Raw genomic sequence first — 20,520 nt, 5'->3', positions numbered from 1 at the left:
TACACAGCAGCTTGTTTATATAAACTATAGTAGTACTTATCTGTTATCTACCGTGTATCCTGTGCTTGAATGGCTGCCCCCATGGCTACACAGCAGCTTGTTTATATAAACTATAGTAGTACTTATCTGTTATCTACCGTGTATCCTGTGCTTGAATGGCTGCCCCCATGGCTACACAGCAGTTTGTTTATATAAACTATAGTAGTACTTATCTGTTATCTACTGTGTATCCTGTGCTTGAATGGCTGCCCCCATGGCTACACAGCAGTTTGTTTATATAAACTATAGTAGTACTTATCTGTTATCTACTGTGTATCCTGTGCTTGAATGGCTGCCCCCATGGCTACACAGCAGTTTGTTTATATAAACTATAGTAGTACTTATCTGTTATCTACTGTGTATCCTGTGCTTGAATGGCTGCCCCCATGGCTACACAGCAGTTTGTTTATATAAACTATAGTAGTACTTATCTGTTATCTACTGTGTATCCTGTGCTTGAATGGCTGCCCCCATGGCTACACAGCAGCTTGTTTATATAAACTATAGTAGTACTTATCTGTTATCTACTGTGTATCCTGTGCTTGAATGGCTGCCCCCATGGCTACACAGCAGCTTGTTTATAGAAACTATAGTAGTACTTATCTGTTATCTACTGTGTATCCTGTGCTTGAATGGCTGCCCCCATGGCTACACAGCAGCTTGTTTATATAAACTATAGTAGTACTTATCTGTTATCTACTGTGTATCCTGTGCTTGAATGGCTGCCCCCATGGCTACACAGCAGCTTGTTTATATAAACTATAGTAGTACTTATCTGTTATCTACTGTGTATCCTGTGCTTGAATGGCTGCCCCCATGGCTACACAGCAGCTTGTTTATATAAACTATAGTAGTACTTATCTGTTATCTACCATGTATCCTGTGCTTGAATGGCTGCCCCCATGGCTACACAGCAGCTTGTTTATATAAACTATAGTAGTACTTATCTGTTATCTACTGTGTATCCTGTGCTTGAATGGCTGCCCCCATGGCTACACAGCAGCTTGTTTATATAAACTATAGTAGTACTTATCTGTTATCTACTGTGTATCCTGTGCTTGAATAGCTGCCCCCATGGCTACACAGCAGCTTGTTTATATAAACTATAGTAGTACTTATCTGTTATCTACTGTGTATCCTGTGCTTGAATGGCTGCCCCCATGGCTACACAGCAGCTTGTTTATATAAACTATAGTAGTACTTATCTGTTATCTACAGTGTATCCTGTGCTTGAATGGCTGCCCCCATGGCTACACAGCAGCTTGTTTATATAAACTATAGTAGTACTTATCTGTTATCTACTGTGTATCCTGTGCTTGAATGGCTGCCCCCATGGCTACACAGCAGCTTGTTTATATAAACTATAGTAGTACTTATCTGTTATCTACTGTGTATCCTGTGCTTGAATGGCTGCCCCCATGGCTACACAGCAGCTTGTTTATATAAACTATAGTAGTACTTATCTGTTATCTACTGTGTATCCTGTGCTTGAATAGCTGCCCCCATGGCTACACAGCAGCTTGTTTATATAAACTATAGTAGTACTTATCTGTTATCTACTGTGTATCCTGTGCTTGAATGGCTGCCCCCATGGCTACACAGCAGCTTGTTTATATAAACTATAGTAGTACTTATCTGTTATCTACAGTGTATCCTGTGCTTGAATGGCTGCCCCCATGGCTACACAGCAGCTTGTTTATATAAACTATAGTAGTACTTATCTGTTATCTACTGTGTATCCTGTGCTTGAATGGCTGCCCCCATGGCTACACAGCAGCTTGTTTATATAAACTATAGTAGAGTTTCTGAAACAAACACCCCAGTCGTACCAGTACAGGGCAACACTATATTATATTGCTATTCATATAAAACACAAATTTTTCGGTGTTACAGTTCCTTTAAGCATATACTGACAGGACATTCCCTGAATCTAATCTGGGTACTGCACTGGGGCAATAGAGCAGCCTGGACCAATCATTTCTTCTCTGCCATTTAAGTGAATTTACATCAAACAGGCATTTTTGGCCAATCAAAAACAAGAGTGAGCGATAACTTACAATTGGCACTCCTCCCCTTTAACTCCTTTGGTGGTACAGAAACACTTGCCCGTGTTGGTGTTGCACATTGACGCGTGTCCGTTACATTTGCAGGCTGGTGAAATAAAAAATATATATTTATTTGTATAATGCCCCCACGGGGCTATTTTACAAGCCCTCTCCCCCAGGTACTTACGCTGACAGGATCCTCCGTTAGTTGGGTCCCCGTAAAACCCAGAAATGCAGAATTCACAGTTTTTGCCCGTTGTCAGGTTCTCGCATTTCTCACAGATACTTTGATTGATACATTTACTGTGGCCGTTACACTGGCACGCTACAGAGGGAGAAGAACATCAAAGTGCCACTCGTTACACATGACTCTGTATTTAATGAAAAATACTAATTATATGTTAAAGGTCCTGTGCAAAAGAGCTTACAATCTAAAGGGAAGTGAATAAGACACAAGGTGTGGGAGTGGGCAAGATCAGAATTAAGTAAGGGAGAGATGTGGTACTGTATGTGGTGTTGCATTTGGTAGTTAAGCAGAGTGAGGGGAGGCTTCTCGAAAGAAGTGCGTTTTCAGAGATTTTTTGAAAGCAGAAAGGTTGGGAGAAAGTCCGATAGCCCATGGGAGAGAGTTCCAGAGCAGGGGTGCAGCCCTTGCAAAGTCTTGAATGTGAGCATGTGAGGATGTAATGAGAGAAGAGTTGAGTAGCAGGTCAGTAGAGGAGTGTAGTAAGCGAGTGGGTGAGTATACAGAGATGAGTTCAGAGATGTAGGGTGGGGCAGAGTTATGAAGTGCTTTGAATGTCAGGGTCATTCATTTTAATTCTATTCTGAAAGGTAACAGACGAGTGAAGGACATGGCAGAATCTATGATAACCCCAAGGCACCGGGCCTGGGGAGATGGGGTGATAGTGGAATTGTTAGATATGATGGATACTTCCGGGATGTTACTGGTGTTAGTTGGAGGAAAGAGAACCATTTCAGTTTTAGAGAGGTTTAATTTAAGGTAGCGTTGTGACATCCAGGTAGAGAAAGTGGACAGGCAGGAGGTGACTCAAGTTAGGAGTTCTGGGTTGAGATCAGGAGAGGAGAGATAGATTGTCAGCATAGAGGTGGTAGTGGAAACCGTACAAGCCCAGGACAGAGCCTTCAGGAACCCAACTGAAAGAGGAAGGGGAGAAGGCCAAGTGAATGGAGGGACTGGAGTATGGTCTACAGTGTCAAATGCAGCAGAGAGATCAAGCAGTATTAGTAGTGAGAAGTCATTGTTGGCTTTAGCGGTTAAAAGGTCATTAGTTAGTCGAGTCAGGGCAGTTTCCGTGGAGTGTTGTGGCTTAAAACCAGATTGCAGGGGGTCCAGCAGGTTATTTTCAGAGAGGAATGAGGTTACTCAGTTGTAAACTAGTCGCTCAAGTAGTTTAGAGATGAAAGGTAGCAGAGAGATAGGCCTGAGGTTGTCAAGAGTGGAGGGATCAAGAGAGGGTTTTTTTTCAGAATGGGGGTGACAAGAGCATGTTTTAGTTGAGAAGGAAAGATTTGCTTTGAGAGCGAGACATTAAATAGATGCATTAAGGCTTTGATTAGACAGGGATTGGTATTGTGGAGAAGTTATGAAGGAATGAGATCAAGTTCCAGGTGGTAAGGTGAGAGGAGGCCAACAGTTTTGAGACTTCCTCATCAGTGACCGGGGTGATGGAGCACATTCTATGTACAACAAATGTTTTTTAGGGTATATCCAAGGCCCCACCCTCCTTACCTGGACATGAAATGAAAGACCAGTTATAATAGTTCTCCGCTGGGCACATGCTGACATTCAGGACGGGTGCAGGGTAACTGATTTTAGCCTGGGAGCTATTTGAAAACTTCATGGGGCCCCTATGAGATCCCTCCATGCATTGGCCCTTGCCCGTGTTACTTGGGTCTGTACACCAGCCGCATCCAGGTTGCTCCAAGCAATGAGCGCAGGTGCGATACCCTGAGCAGTTCTCCGCTGTGGGGACAAAAACTGGTCAGCGCAAAATACAGGGACAGGCACATTCTTAAAGAGCACCCATGGGGCATGTCTCTGTCTGACAGCAGCAACATTTGGTTGAAACACTAAAGCGCAGAGAAGATGCCCTAAAGGTGGGATTTATTACACAGTCAGTATAACATGGGTGCATTACTAAAGCTATAGTAGTTAACAATTGACACCCTGGTTACCTAAAATGAATTTAAACTAACAAGTCAAAGCAGAGGTCTGAGCGAGGCAAGTACATTTATAATTTGAGAAAACAAGAAAGGGAAAGTACCCCACTATTCTACGATCGCAAGTTTTACTCCTCTAATAATTGGGAAACAATTAATTGCAAGATATCACGAATTGATCTACCACCCAGGTGTACAAAGTGCAAGGGCTTATTGAGAATTTTAAATAAGTAAAGTGCAGTGCAAGGATATCAATTAATTCCTTCGGAATGATTAATAAGAAATACGATTTAAAAAACAACAACTTAGCTCAATTAAAGCACTGATTCATTGCAGGTTTATGACTTAAATAATTAGATAATGATACAAAAAGTGCTGTGCAATAAATATTAAATTAATTCGATTCCCAAATGAATGATTTAGAAAGAGGAGTTTTAAAAAAAAAAATCCTGATTTGACGGAATAAATAAAAAAAAAAACAGAAAAATGAAATGAAGAATGGTGGAGTTGTCCCAAAAACTACTGCCTAATGATGTCTAAACCCGGGACACCACAAAGCTGGGGAAGACGGGGTGACCGTGACTGTGGTCTCGTATTTTAAACTAGCCCTATGCTGAGAGGACCTATCTTAGCCTAAAAACACACAAATCAACGGCCCCTTGGAACAAACAGATAAGGTTGCACTGAGAAGGAGAATGAAGTAAAACTGAGCAAACGGCACCTAAACGCCAACCACATTCATCACAGGACACAAGTAATATGTTATAAAAACAATAAGGTATAATGCAGTTTTAACAAATAGAGCAGCACAACGCCAATGTTTTTGGCTAAAATAGCTTTATCAAGGCGAAACGTGTTCAGTGGGCTATCTAAAGGTGGCCATACACGGGCCAATAAAAGCTGCCAACAGACCAAATCGGCAGCTTATTGGCCCGTATATGGGGCCCCCCCGACGGGCTTCCCCGATCAAGATCTGGCCGAAAGTCGGGCAGATCTCGATCGGATGGGACAAAAAATCCCGTTGGATTGCGGCCGCGTCTGTTCGTTGATGCGGTCCCGTGATCCGACCCCCGTTCCCATGCGTTAGGATCCGATCGTTGGGCCCTAGGGTCCACGATCGGATCAGCCCGATATTGCCCACCTCAAGGTGGGCATATCGGAGAGAGATTCGCTCGTTTGACGACATTGCCAAACAAGCGGATCTCTTCATCTATGGCCACCTTAATAGTCTGCATTGGGTCTGATACCTGCAGATTGCTCCTAAAGAAAAACCCTGATCTCCCAATTACTGTACACGGCAGACTGGGGCCACCCTTCCAGGGGATCCGGTTGTGTTAAGCAGTAGGTCCAGGTTGGTCAAAACACAGGTTCTGTGTTGAGTCGTAGTCAGCATTAATCTGCCCAAGAGAGGGTTGTCCTGAAACCCGTAGGTTGGGGGGATTTGGGCAAATAAGGTGAGCTCCAGGTGAGGGTTTGAGTGGATGGCAGGTCAAACTTCAAGCAAGGCCCCTCCCCTTTGGTGATTTAATTGTGTGGACTTAATAGTGTTGATTTAACAGAGTGATGAAAGGGGAGTCAGGTTGGTGAGGGTTATATAGTAGAATAGGACTTCGGTGGGTTAGTGATCTGTATAAAGAGACCGTTGCCCAACCTGTACTCACATACACCCATGCCCAACCAGTTACCAGCATTCTGTTCCCTAACCACTTCTACCCAACCCATTGCCCATGTGACTGTTACGTAAACCAGAAGTGATGTCACATGCGAGTTTATTTTGCAGGGAGCCAAGTCAATTTTCATTCCGCTCTCCTTCCCAAATGTCCACCCACACGGTTGGATATATCAAGAATATTACACCGAAGTCCTGAAGACTTTGTGGGTATCCCGCAGGCACCCAACGCACTGTTTGGGTTGAAAACTCATCACTACGGACAGGTCTCTAGTAAAAGCCCCTGTTCAGCCAATGCGATGATAATTTAAGAGTAGAAACAGCAATGAGGTGCAATACGTACGTGGGCAGGTGCTCATTGTGTACCACTCCATACACTGGCCAAATGGGAAGGAAGCCACGTAAGCGTTGGAGTCCACACACTGCTTCATATTACTGCACCACATACATTCGGAGCTTCCGCTGGTGCACTCCCCGCAGCTCCCCCGAGATGCACAAGGGGTTCGACACGGCTTAGCGCTGTAATTGGCTACAAAACAAGGGGAGGAACGTTAAACGAATCATATGGTTTCACTGGATTATGTATAACACCTACCATTAACTAAACAGCGAAAACGTTTTTGCTTCCCCTTTAATAACAGAATACAGCGCTCATTAGTCCTCGGATTTCTGACCTGGCCTTTCACAGACGCTGCCGTTGATTTGGTGGATACAGGTCGCCGCTTTCAGACCCACGGCAGAAGGCTCGGCAAGGTACCCGCAGAATCCCGCATCACTCGGCTCTGCCAGCTGCCACTGTAGGGTGGTGTTAGTAAAGGGGGACATGTCTTCCCAGCACCAGTACGATACATTGATCTTCCGAAGTCCAACCCAGGGGGTGAGGTCGGTCTGAAAACAAATGTAATTGTTAATAGGCAAATGCATTTACTAAAACGTCCTAACAAATAGAAATGCACCTGAATCGCCTTATTGTATTTTCGCATTACAGCGAAAACTCGATTTTAAGTTTTCCCGCATTTTATATTTTTTATTTGTGGTCCCACCAATTTATAATGCATTTCCCTGATTTTAAGTCATGTTTTTCCCGGATTTTACATCAATATTTTGTCCTGATGTTCCCAAAAACTGCTTTTTTTCCCCCTCTATGAATGTTATTAGTGAAATAAAGAGGTGCAAAACACTAACCAGATGTATATTTTGGTTCTCCCTTATACAGTCCTGCACCAATCACTTATTGCTTTAGGTTGTGACTGTGACAGAGGGTCTTGCACTCGCGCCCCCCCCCCCATAGTGTAACATTAACACTGCAATGTTTAACCCTTGTTATTAACCAGTAAATATTGTATCTCAAAATAAAACTCATTCCTGTGCTTATATCCTTTCAGTACTTGAAGAAAAAGTTACTTTAACACATTTCCCTGATTTTAGATTTTCCCGGATTTTACATCATTTTTTAATGTTCCCCTGAAAAACGTAAAACGGGGGTTCTATTGTATCTAAAATACCTGCTCTTTCACATAGACTGCACTGCCCACAAGAAGAGACACTGACCCCTGGTGGCCAGCAGTGGTAGTCACGGGGTCACATGCCAACACGGCTCATGAACTAATACAATGGTCAGGAGTAGGTTAACCTGCTTGTATGTTTTAGGATTTTGGGAGGAAAGCAGAGTACCTAGAGCATCCACTGGGAGAACATACAAATTCCTTGCACTCAATGCCCTGGCTGGAATCAAAGTTAGGACCCCGGCATTACAAGGTTGAAATTTGTGCACATATTGTCCTCCACAGGCAGAGAAAGTGGCATTAGCATCTCCCATCCACCTGTATGATAAGTCAGCACTGGCACTGTTCAGCCCAAGAACTCTGTACCAGTGTGATAGATGGAAAATGTATAGGAATAAACCTACTTTAATAAGGGATTTTATTGTGAACAATAAAATGATTCCGATTTCTCGGATCCATAAATGTTGGGGTGTCCATCCGAGAGACAGTTTGAATCATAATCAAACATGTGTTTTTCAAAACCCATCAGTTAATAGTGCTACTCCAGCAGAATGCTGCACTGAAATCCATTTCACAAAAGAGCAAAGAGATTTTTTTATATTCAATTTTGAAATCTGACATGGAGCTAGACATATTGTCAATTTCCCAGCTGCCCCTGGTCATGTGACTTGTGCCTGCACTTAAGGAGAGAAATGCTTTCTGGCAGGCTGCTGTTTTTCCTTCTCAATGTAACTGAATGTGTCTCAGTGAGACATGGGTTTTTACTTTTGAGTGTTGTTCTTAGATCTACCAGGCAGCTGTTATCTTATGTTAGGGAGCTGCTATCTGGTTACCTTCCCATTGTTCTTTTGTTAGGCTGCTGGGGGGGAAAGGGAGGAGGGTGATATCACTCCAACTTGCAGTACAGTAGTAAAGAGTGATTGAAGTTTATCAGAGCACAAGTCACATGACTTGGGGCAGCTGGGAAATTGACAATATGTCAAGCCCCATGTCAGATTTCAAAATTGAATATAAAAAAAGAGAAACAGCTGATCAATGAGAATAGGAGAATAACTCCATCCCATCAGAACAGGAATTGGGTATTAATTTATCCGATGAGCAATGGTTTTCTGTTTATAGATCAATTCACAAATCTCATAAATTTTACAAAACACAGGAATTCACATATAAGTTGGTATCAAGATGGTACTAAACTCTCGTTTCAATTGAAACCTTTGTTTCCTGAATCTCAGGACAAATGCTGGAGATGTCAGGTAGACACAGGTTCCTATACTCATATATGGTACCAATGTAAAGAATTAGACAGTTATTGGAAAGAAATAATAACAATGGAGAAGGTCACGCATGAAGAGATTGCAAATGGTTTTTTATTGAAACTAATACTCCATTATGATTCTAACACAGACACTACTATAAAGAATCAATTGATACTTTTCATGCTTCAAGCTGCAAAAGCGATGATACAGAAAAAACGGAAAGATAGGAAAACCCCTAAGATCCAAGATTGGTTTCTCCTTATGGAAGAAACTAGAAGAATGGAAGAAATAAGTGCAATGATTCGCCACCAAAAATTTAAGTATTGGCAGACCTGGACCCGTTGGATAGAATATCTTAAAGGAGTATAGCTCCTAAATTTGAATTAACTTAGAGAATTGTTGACAATCAGAGGCCAAAAAATAAGAATTTGTATATTTAAAATGAATCTTTGGCACTATTGGGTATAAGCATAAAATACTCTATCCATTTTTAAATTAGTATAGCTTCTTTTCTCTTATTTCTCTTCTTTTATGATTTTTGTATTAACGGTTATGATTTAAATTTGTATGTGAAATATATAGGGAAGGAGAAGGACATGTAGTAATAACATCCCTCTTTTCCAGTAATCCCTTTATCCCTTTTTTCTTTCTATATCCCGTTTGAAAAATGGTATAAAGAAAGAATTAAAAAAAAAAAAAAAAAAACTGCGCCAAAACCAGAGCATTCTAAATGGCTACCCAATAAATAGGAGATGGGAACGGGGCAGACTGTGGTTCTCATGCTGTGTCTATAATAGAAATCTGCCTGGCACTGCCACGAGACATAGACAAGTCTGAAACAAACAAGTAGAAGACATAGAGAGGAGAGCTGCTGCTGCTGCTGCTTTACTCATACAGATCACATACTGATATGTGAGTGTACATTTCCTAGTACTTACCTTCATACTCTGCAGCTGCTTTATAACAAATTCCACTTCCTTCTGGCCGGTGAGAGAGGCCAGGTAGGCATTGTGGTTGCGGCAGGCCAGCTTGGCGTTATCGTAGTTATCCTTGGCGCTGGTGATGCGAAAGCAAGAGCTTCCGACTAAATGCCAATTAGCCCCACAGATGTTTTCTAGGGGAGGTTCCAGAGGAAAATTTAGTTAAAGGTGTAGAAGGAAGAGAGAGAGAGAGAGAGAGAGAGAGAGAGAGAGAGAGAGAGAGAGAGAGAGAGAGAGAGAGAGAGAGAGAGAGAGAGAGAGAGAGAGAGAGAGAGACAGAGACAGAGAGAGAGACAGAGACAGAGACACCTAAACCAGGCAGAGCCCAAAAGGGGCATTTTTACATGTTTGTTCCGGGACCCCTCCACCTCCTTTACCTGAACACGCAATAAAAGACCAGTTATAATCATTCTCCGCTCAGCACATACTGACATTCAGGACGGGTGCAGGGTAACTGATTTTAGTCTGAGATATTTGGAAACTTTGTGGGGCCCCTATGCTACCCCCCCCCCCGTCTGAGGCTCCCCTGCATATGGCAATGCAGCCTTTGGCCAATCACAAGGGTCAGATTCATGGGATCTTGTCTGTAATAGTTCTAAAGAGGGTTCAATTTCTGTAGAGCTAAACAGTTACGGAGTCCAGTTGAAAAACAAAAAAAGAAGATTAAGGCTGAATTCTACATTTCATTCAATCTATTTGCCATGTTCATGGTATGTGACATTCGGGTATCTGCGGGATGAGGGTAGGATTTTCGGGTGTGGGTCCAGAGGGCAGGATCATGGATCTCATCTATATTTCTTATGTTATATTGTCTATATCTTGCTAATTTTTAAAATGTTATAAGATTTTTTTTTCTATCTCCACCCACTTCTGATGATTTCACTTCCTGTTTGCAGCAACAGCACTTCCTGTTTAATGGCGGTAGCAGATCGGGTTGCAAATAAGGCAGCTGCAGGACTGGCAGTGGATCCAATCAGGTAAATAGGTGGATTGTGGTTCGAGTCACAAGCTGTGGGTTCAAAAATGAGGTTCCTGCTAGGCCTCTAGTGCAGGTGACCCCACCAACATAAGAACATGACCAGCTATAATGATGGATCTTGAGCTGTTGTTCATATACAACGGGCAACACTTTAAAAATATTTATATATGGGTATTAGTGTCTCCAGCTTGTCCTATTGCCCCATCTTGCTCTACTAAACCCAGTTCTATATGAAGTAATTAATCCCTTGTTGTAGCCCCACTTACCTGGCAGGTCAATACACTCCTGGTTCTTGGGTTCCCACTGGCAGTTCTGATCCGTGGCGCAGCTCTTGCAGCTGGTCTTCTTGTTACAATAAAATCCTGGGCTTTTGGGACACTGTTCATACGCAGCTTTAGCACCCTAAATTCAGAAAGGGGTCCGTTAGTAAAGGTGAGCTTGCTCAGCACATGGACACACTTCAACGTGAAGTCCAAGCGCCAATCATCTGGGTGGAGCCGTCATACTATTTATCAATATCTGCTGATGAAAACAATAGGGGCTGTTGTATAGGTGTCCCGTCAAAAATGTATGAATAGCCGGGCAGCAGCTGTGAAGCCGTGGTTATCTATTTATAGATCTATATATCTAAGATGTATAACTGACCTGAGATGCGCTACAGTTGCTGTTGAGAGAGATGCAGTGATTGTTACACCACTGGCAGCCATGGGAATTCACTGTGCAACTGAAGCAGTCGGTGTATTGGTCGCACTTCTCATTGTCTGCAACTGAAACAAAGGCATCCAATAAGCGCAAATTATATATATATATATATATATATATATATATATATATATATATATATATATATATATATATATATATATATATATATATATATATATATATATATATATATATATATATATATATATATATATATATATAAATATAAATATATTCACCAGTATCCTAAACAAAAAACACAAGAAAAACACTTAGTCTGGCCAACCAAGGCAATAGACACTTTTCCATTTTGAGGAGACATTGGTCCTTTAATTTGCTGATTATTATTATTAACCTTTGTATACTAAAGTGTAAGGAAAAGTACCGCGTATTTAACAATTTTTACCAAACAACTGATCAACTTCACTATAAGTCCAATTAACTCCAAAACAGTGATTTTAACCAGATAATGGATTAAATGTACAAAATTCCAAAATAAAAATTAATTTTGATTAGGTTTAAATGAATTTATTTTTATTTTAAAATTAATTTTGTACATTTAATTAATAAATTATCTGGCTAAAATCACTGCTTTGTAAAAACTATTTTATCAATCACACACAGTAAATATTTTGGAGTTAATTGGACTTATAGTGAAGTTGATCAGTTGAACATGTTGCTCCCGAAACCCTTAGATGTTGCTCTCAGTGGCCTCAAAGGAGGTGCTTATTTTTTAGTTCCTGGTTTGGAGGCAAGTTTTGTTTGGATAAAAACCAGATGTACCGTATATACTCGAGTATAAGCCGACCCGAGTATAAGCCGAGGTACCTAATTTTACCTAAGAAAACTGGGAAAACTTATTGACTCGAGTATAAGCCTAGACACAACTACAGCCCTGTCTCCCAGCAGCGCACATTCGGCCAAAGCGACCCCCCCCAGCGATCAACCAGACTTCTTTGCAAAGTTGATGGTGACAGAGAATTGCCAAACGGATTACTGTGTCCCACTACCATGTGCAGAGGGTGCTGTGTGATATTGCCATCACTGTTAATCCTTCATATAACCAACAGAGGACGCTGTGTGATATTGCAGTCACTGTTATTCTTTCATATAACCAACAGATGGCGCTGTGTGATATTGCAGTCACTGTTATTCTTCCATATAACCAACAGATGGCGCTGTGTGATATTGCAGTCACTGTTATTCTTTCATATAACCAACAGAGGACGCTGTGTGATATTGCAGTCACTGTTATTCTTTCATATAACCAACAGAGGACGCTGTGTGATATTGCCGTCACTGTTATTCTTTCATATAACCAACAAAGGGTGCTGTGTGATATTACAGTCACTGTTAATCTTTCATATAACCAACAGAGGGCGCTGTGTGATATTGCAGTCACTGTTATTCTTTCATATAACCAACAGAGGGTGCTATGTGATATTGCAGTCTCTCCCCAAGCGAACTGTTGGTATAGGAATGATTAAAAGTGACTGCAATCTCAGCTACTGCCCACTGACTCGAGTATAAGCCGAGGTAGACTTTTTCAGCACATTTTGGATGCTGAAAAACTCGGCTTATACTCGAGTATATACGGTATTGCCAAACAGAGCCTCCTGTAGTCTGCCAGTCCACATAGGGGCTACCAATAGCCAATCACAGCCCTTTTTTGGCTCAATCCAGGAACATTTTTCATGCTTGTGTTGCTCCCCAACTCTTTTAACATCTGAATGTAGCTCACGGGTGAAAAAGGTTGGGGATCCCTGCTTTAGAATATAAATGATATTCGTGAAAGATTCGGCCAAATTCCGAACCAAATCCTAATTTGCATATGCAAAATTAGGGATGGGAAGGGGAAAACCATTTTTACTTCCTTATTTTGTGACAAAAAGTCAGGTGATTTCCCTCCAGCCCCTAATTTGCATATGCAAATTAGGATTCGGTCCGGCTGGGCAAAAGAATTTGGCCAAATCCGAATCATGCTGAAAAAGTCCGAATCCTGGCCGAATCCCGAACCAAATCCTGGATTCGGTGCATCCCTAATAAATTATACACTGGTGGTAGTCAGACCCCTGTCTAACCTGAAATAAAAAAGTTATATATTGCAAGAGGATCTATCTTCTCCCAGATACAATATTATTAACCTTTAGCGCCAACATATACTGTAGTGCTTTACAGAGATTATACTTTACTCATATTATCCCTGCCTAGTGGAAATTACAGTCGAAGGTCCCCGTCATTTAAACAGTGAATTTTACCAGGAGCCAATTAACCTGCCTGTTGTTTTCCTGGAACCCAGGCAATAGAGCCAATGGCCCATATACAAAACGTACTTGTTTTATTGGGACACAAGGCCGAATCGTCCTGCTCAAGGGTGGTATTCTCCCACAAAGAACACAAGCTGCCGTTAAACAAACACCGGATTCCAGGTTCCGCCACCGTGCAAGCATTTTCACTTTTGTACGTTTCACAACTTCTGGGGGTGAACATCAGCACATCACTCAGCAGGAGACTGTTGAACCCTCCAAACACATACATTGTGCTGCAAAGGAAGAAAGAAGATGATAGGCTCAGAAGGTGTCCCCAGCAGCCAATAGTGTTAACAGCCAATGAAAAATTTAAAGGGATACTGTCATGGGAAAACAGTTTTTTTCAGTTAATAGTGCTGCTCCAGCAGAATTCTGCACTGAAATCCTTTTTTCAAAGGAACAGTTTTTTTTATATTTATTTTTGAAATCTGACATGGGGCTAGATATATTGTCAGTTTCCCAGGTGCCCCCAGTCATGTGACTTGTACTCTGATAAACTTCAGTCTCTCTTTACTGCTACACTGCAAACAATGTCATTTGGAAATAAAAACCACACGATAAAAATCATGACAGTATCCTGAACAAATGATGGGACAGTGGGGTGAGTGGAAGTCATAAGTCTCATCACAGACTGGGTGTCACAATAGGATAACCAGGGGAAATTAGTGCAAATATCCACAGAGCCCCATATGGATGCACCTATTTGTAAGACACAGCCCACCCATGAAATTTACCTGTTCCTTAAAACAGCAGAGTGACCGAAGCGATCCACACTCACATCATGCTGGAACACAGGGCGAGGGAGCACAGACCAGTGGTCGCAGGCTAAAGAAAGGAGGCAAAACAAAATGGTATAACTCATGTACACCGCCAGGGAGAGGAATCAGACAATGGCTGCCAGGATTTTCCAAGTGTCAGCTCACCAAAGTCGTACGCCATGAAATCTGACGAGAAGCACTTGGCCCCGTGGCTCATAGACGTGTCGTTGTGGGTGTTACCTCCAAACACAAGCATGGTGCCGCCAATGATCACTGCCGAGTGCAGATATCGGAAGAACTGGCTGTCTTTGAGAATCATCCTGTGGGTCAGTGAGAGAGAACACAGGATTAATATGAAGCACAGAGAATAAGTACAATAAGGTGCAGTCAGTGGCCCCTCAGTTACTGTTTGTACTTACCACTTGCGTTCATCCACAGAGTAGCTGTACAGATCGTCAGCCAGGCGATATTTATTGGCAGTGAAAGCCTTGTAGCCTCCGTGTATATATATGCATCTGCTCTTTTCATCATACACACTGCTGTGCCCATACCCGCCTTGCACCAGTGCCCCCTGCGTCGGGACAATCTCCCAGAGGTTGGTATCTGTAATGGAAAATGAAAAGTCAGACCCACGGACCAGAGCAAGGGAACAACTACGCACCCAACTCCCTTAGATCATATAGTGGGATACCCACACCTCCCTTGGATCATATAGTTGGATTCCTGCACCTCCCTTAAATCATATAATTGGATACTCGCACCTCCCTTAGATCATCCAGTGGGATACCCACACCTCTCTTAGATCATCCAGTGGGATACTCACACCTCTCTTAGATCATACAGTTGGATACCCACACCTCCCTTAGATCATCCAGTGGGATACCCACACCTCCCTTGGATCATATAGTTGGATACCCACACCTCCCTTAGATAATACAGTGGGATACCCGCACCTTCTTTAGATCATACAGTTGGATATCCACACCACACAAACCTGTAGTACTGCTGGATGCCCATAAAGCATTGGCAGATAGAGACTACTATGAATCAGTAGCAGAGCATGCCCACAACAGGCCATTCAGAGTCAGAAGCACCTACCTAGAGAGTATTGCTGGATGTTGCTGATATAGCCATAGAGAGGGCTATGCCCAAAGAAGACGAGCATCACCACGCGGTCATCCTTCAAGGTGACAATGTGGGCAGAATGTCCCACCACCGCATACTGATAATTGGCGTTGGGGAAGATCTGGACCCATGACTGGTTGTGAATATGGAACACGTACAGCTGGTTGGTGACATTTCCCGTGGCATCGATCTTCCCTCCGTACATGTAGAGTTTATCCTGCGAAGGTAAAGCAGCGGCACAGTATTGTTACACCTGTCTTGTTGTATCCTCACAATAAAACCAACACTAAACACACAACCTTCCAGTACAGCTGCTAGTGACATAGTATCACATCTACCAGATACTGCGGCTTCTCTCCAGTCTCCAGCCTCTTGTCATGTGGCATCAAAATGACTGAAATTGCCCCTTAGGGTAATGGCATGAAAATGGGTTCAGAATCAGCGAGGACATGCGGGAGATTTGCTTTAAATCTCCCGCATGCAAATCCCTGTGCTCTGGACCCTATCAGACAAGACTTGCACATGCATGGGCGCATAAGAAGGGAGGGAGACGGGGAGGCAGGAAAGAGGGAAGGGGGGTTACAAATGGTCCTGGACTATGGGTGCCCTAGGTATAAATCCTGCCCTGCGTATACATGTCTGACTATCAAACCACTGACTGGTTGATAAGTTAAATTGGATCCTAGAAACCAGCTGCTAAACTTGCAACCTGGAGAGCTGCTAAACAAAAAGCTAAATTATTCAAAAATAAATGAGCAACTGCAAATTGTCTCAGAATAACACCTCTACATCACGCAAAAAGTTAATTGAAAGGCAAATAACTTTCATTCTCTCTCTACAAAAAATCCATAGCCATTTCTGTGCCAGAGAACCCAATGCCTTTGTCCTGCCAGTCATTCACTGATGGTGACAGGTAGACAGGCAGCACAGAGGGGTACAGAAATAATCGGGAAGAGAAACGCTAAGTGAACCATCATCCTATCAGGATACAATTAACTTACTCTTTGATGTTCACAGAGCCCCAATGGCATGTGCATATTCACTACTACCCCTAGTACTGTAACTGGCATGTGCAACATAGGGAATAGACAGGCCAGAGGGCACAGAGATAGTCCAGATGGAACACTGGGGATAAAGTCTTGTCACAACTGTAGAACATGGACAAAGCGGGACACAAGAGTGAATTGAGAACACTGGTTACCCTTTCATTGAATGATTGAATCTCACACTTGCCAACTTAGTTATGTTCATAGCAGGTCTGGAGTGAATTATGCAGAATTATAGGAGTGTATTAAATAATAATAATAATATTATAACAGGCAACTAATACTCCCAACAATTCCTTGCCAGACTTCAGCCAGCAGACTCTGTGGGGGGGGGGGGGTGGCATGAGACATTCCCAAAAGTAAGGAGCCAATGACGATCACTGAACTACCACTGATAAATGATTCCTAGAAATCCTGTGACAAAGCCAAGTTGTTCCCCGACAGATCAGCAGCTTATCTCCATACCTTGTACAGTGCCAGGGAGTGTCCATAATGCACAACCACTGAATTGACTGAGTTGTTGAGTGACAGCCACTTAAGGGACACCAAGTCATATCTGTAAAAATAAAAGCAAACGTTTGTTAATAACGGGCAAGGTGCATAAAAGGGATGGGCAGAGCCAGTATGGTGAAAATGCTTCTGTCAGTCGACAGCTAAAGCAGCAGGAGAAGCAGAGTAGAGGCAGGAACAGTAGGTGCAACAGAGTAGAGGCCAGAAATATGGCCACAAAAGAGTAGAGATAAAAAGAGCTGGTATAACAGGGTAGACATGAGATACAATAGGGTAGAGGAAAGAAGAAGAGAAAGTACAACAGGGTAGACATGAGATACAATAGGGTAGAGGAAGGAAGAGAAAGTACAACAGAGAAGACATGAGATACAATAGGGTAGATGAAAGAAGAAGAGTAGGTACAACAGGGTAGACATGAGATACAATAGGGTAGAGGAAAGAAGAAGAGAAAGTACAACAGGGTAGACATGAGATACAATAGGGTAGAGGAAGGAAGAGAAAGTACAACAGAGAAGACATGAGATACAATAGGGTAGATGAAAGAAGAAGAGTAGGTACAACAGGGTAGACATGAGATACAATAGGGTAGAGGAAGGAAGAGAAGGTACGGCAGGGTAGACAGATACAATAGGGTAGAGGAAGGAAGAGACGGTACAACAGGGTAGACATGAGATACAATAGGGTAGAGGAAGGAAGAGAAGGTACAACAGGGTAGACATGAGATACAATAGGGTAGAGGAAAGAAGAAGAGAAAGTACAACAGGGTAGACACATACAATAGGGTAGAGGAAGGAAGAAGAGAAGGTACAATAGGGTAGACATGAGATAAAATAGGGTAGAGGGAGGAAGAGAAGGTGTGGCAGGGTAGAGGCAGGAGAAGCAGAGTAGCTAATGGGGAAGAGGTAAGAATAATGATACACAATGGCAGAAGTAGAACAGACAAAGGTTTCTCTCAGACCAGAACCTCACAACGTTGCCCACAGGCCCAGTGGTCTCACAAAGGGCCAGGCATTTTTTTTTTATAACTCATAGAAACTCAAATTATGTCCCTATACCTCACACCCTCAGGTCCAGATCCTTCTGATGTCATCTCAAACACCCTAGAACCTTCCAATATCTCAGTAACAAATACCTCCAATATTCCCCTGATCTAGAACCTACCAGCCTTGTTCTCTAAAGCCCAGAACCACTGAAAGTTCATCTCCATTGACTTCTGAGTTCATTAAAAGTGGCCAAGTTACATGTCGGGGGATTAAAGTCCTGATGATGTTCTTTGGCCTTGGATGGCAAGAAAGCTATTTATGGAGCCAATCAGACACACAAAGAGGGAGGGAATGAAGGGAACGGCAGAGTTTATGAGCTGAAGTGCTCTGGCTTTAAATTATACTGCAATATAAATGATGTCAAGAAAAACTATAAAATGTGGTTCTCACGCCATAACCATCTGGTAGTCGGAATGATTGAACATGTAGCCCCCGACAATCCACATCACATCGTCCACCACCGCTGTTCTGTGTGACGCTCTGGCAAGTTTAGGGTCAGAGTATTCTTCCCTCTCCCAAAAGGACACGTCTGCTGGAACCGACACATTACAGCTGGGACCTGATTGAGAAATTAATAACATCATAATGAGCAAAGCAAATTATAGTGATGATGATGATAGTCTTGAAAGATTGATTGATTGAATTGATGAAATCTCTCTGCACAGGGTATGGGCAAATCTAGAAGGCTGTTCCTGCTGAATTGTGCTTAGTACATGGGATACCTATGCTGCCATAGTTTTATGGGATCTCTCTGTACAGACTATGAGCAAATTAAGGGACTGTTCCTGCTGAATTGTGTTTAGTACAGGGAATACCTATGCTGCCATAGTTTTATGGGATCTCTCTGTACAGACTATGAGCAAACTTAGGGACTGTTCCTGCTGAATTGTGCTTAGTACAGGGAAATGTATGCTGCCATAGCTTTACAGTAAACTAGTAACATCTCCTGTGAATATTATACAACAGGAGGGTTGTGGGGATAAATATGATTGAGACTGGCAAGCCAGCCTAAGACAACAGCACATTTATGTATTTGACTTGTATTTATACAGTCTCCTCCTAATATTCCAATAAAAAACTGAAAATTAGAAATTAGAAACCCTTAAAGTGGTGGTTCACCTTTAAGTAAACATTAAGTATGTTATAAGGCCCCATGCTAAGTAATTTTTCAGTTGGTCTTCATTAATTTATTTACTTTTTTCAAGTATTTGCCTTCTTCTGCTGACACTTTCCAGCTTTCAAATGGGGGTCACTGACCCCATCTATAAAAAAAAACAATTCCCCAAAACCTGGAGTATGAAATCGAATAAAACTGGAGTTTACTTTGAAATAGTGGCTGTATACAATACAAATGCAGGCCCTCCAAAGCAGGCAGGGACAATTTGTCATTATATGTTTCTCAAATCTGAGAAGTCAGTCTGGCATCTCCCACCTTACAGGAGAGACAGGTTCACCAGGCTGAGGGGAACAAGTAGAATAACAAATGATAATGTGGTACTGACCTTGCCAGCCATTTTCACAAATGCAGCTTTTAGTATGATTGACATCACAGACTCCGTGGGTAGGAAATCCGCAGTTATCCAGACAGTAGGGAACGTCGCATGCTTCTCCCTTCCAGCGATCGGCACAGTCGCAATAAACGTCACCATTGGGATTCTGGGCACAGTCTCCTCTCCCCGAACAATTATTAGGGCACGAGTCCAGGCTAAGATACAAGAAAGAACAACAACAACAGCTTAAGTTAAAGGAGAACTAAACCCTAAAAATAAATGTGGCTAAAAATGCCATATTTGATATAGTGAACTTATTGCACGAGGCTAAAGTTTGAGCTTGTCAATAGCAGCAATGATCCAGGACTTCAAACTTGTCACAGGGGGTCACCATCTTGGAAAGTGTCTGTGACACTCACATGCTCAGTGGGCTCTGATTGGCTGTTGAGAAGCTAAGCTTAGGGCTCGTCACTAATTATCCAGCAGAAAATGAGCTTCCCTGGCTGTAATATAAGCTGATGCTACAGGTTTGCTGATTATTACATTCTGATGCTAATTGCACTGGTTTCTGTGCTGCCATGTAGTAATTATGTGTATTAATTACTAATCAGCCTTATATTGTGACATTTCTATTCTATGTGTACTGTATATTGTGAGTGGGTCCCTAAGCTCAGTAAGTGACAGCAGCACAGACCATGTGCAGTGAATCAGCAGAAAAGAAGATGGGGAGCTACTGGGGCATCTTTGGAGACACAAATCTTTACTGCTAAAGGACTGTGGTTGCCTTGGGCTGGTACAGAAGCACAAAACATCATGTACAACATTGCTACCTACTTCTTTAGTTAGGCTTTAGATTCTCCTTTAAGTCACTTATTAT

General features: G+C 42.3%; 1 protein-coding gene across 2 annotated transcripts in view; it reads right to left on the bottom strand.

Annotated features, from left to right (window-relative positions):
- Positions 1-20,520, bottom strand: part of atrn.S (attractin S homeolog) — an 86,698-nt gene that overhangs the window by 41,948 nt on the left and 24,230 nt on the right. For both annotated transcript variants that reach the window (XM_018242970.2, XM_041579356.1), the window contains exons 5-20: positions 19,656-19,858; positions 18,544-18,712; positions 17,066-17,156; positions 15,528-15,771; positions 14,849-15,032; positions 14,595-14,749; positions 14,406-14,496; positions 13,696-13,904; positions 11,303-11,424; positions 10,924-11,059; positions 9,637-9,812; positions 6,612-6,825; positions 6,281-6,466; positions 3,838-4,071; positions 2,272-2,409; positions 2,097-2,190 (exon numbers count right to left, since the gene is read on the bottom strand). In XM_018242970.2, coding sequence (XP_018098459.1) covers positions 2,097-2,190; positions 2,272-2,409; positions 3,838-4,071; positions 6,281-6,466; positions 6,612-6,825; positions 9,637-9,812; positions 10,924-11,059; positions 11,303-11,424; positions 13,696-13,904; positions 14,406-14,496; positions 14,595-14,749; positions 14,849-15,032; positions 15,528-15,771; positions 17,066-17,156; positions 18,544-18,712; positions 19,656-19,858 — 2,646 coding nt within the window. The remainder of the gene's footprint in view (positions 1-2,096; positions 2,191-2,271; positions 2,410-3,837; positions 4,072-6,280; positions 6,467-6,611; positions 6,826-9,636; positions 9,813-10,923; positions 11,060-11,302; positions 11,425-13,695; positions 13,905-14,405; positions 14,497-14,594; positions 14,750-14,848; positions 15,033-15,527; positions 15,772-17,065; positions 17,157-18,543; positions 18,713-19,655; positions 19,859-20,520) is intronic.

Source organism: Xenopus laevis, chromosome 1S (assembly GCF_017654675.1).
Source record: "Xenopus laevis strain J_2021 chromosome 1S, Xenopus_laevis_v10.1, whole genome shotgun sequence".
NCBI lineage: Eukaryota > Metazoa > Chordata > Amphibia > Anura > Pipidae > Xenopus > Xenopus laevis.
Note: the sequence above shows the minus strand (reverse complement) of the source record. Positions and strands in the feature narration are given on the sequence as shown.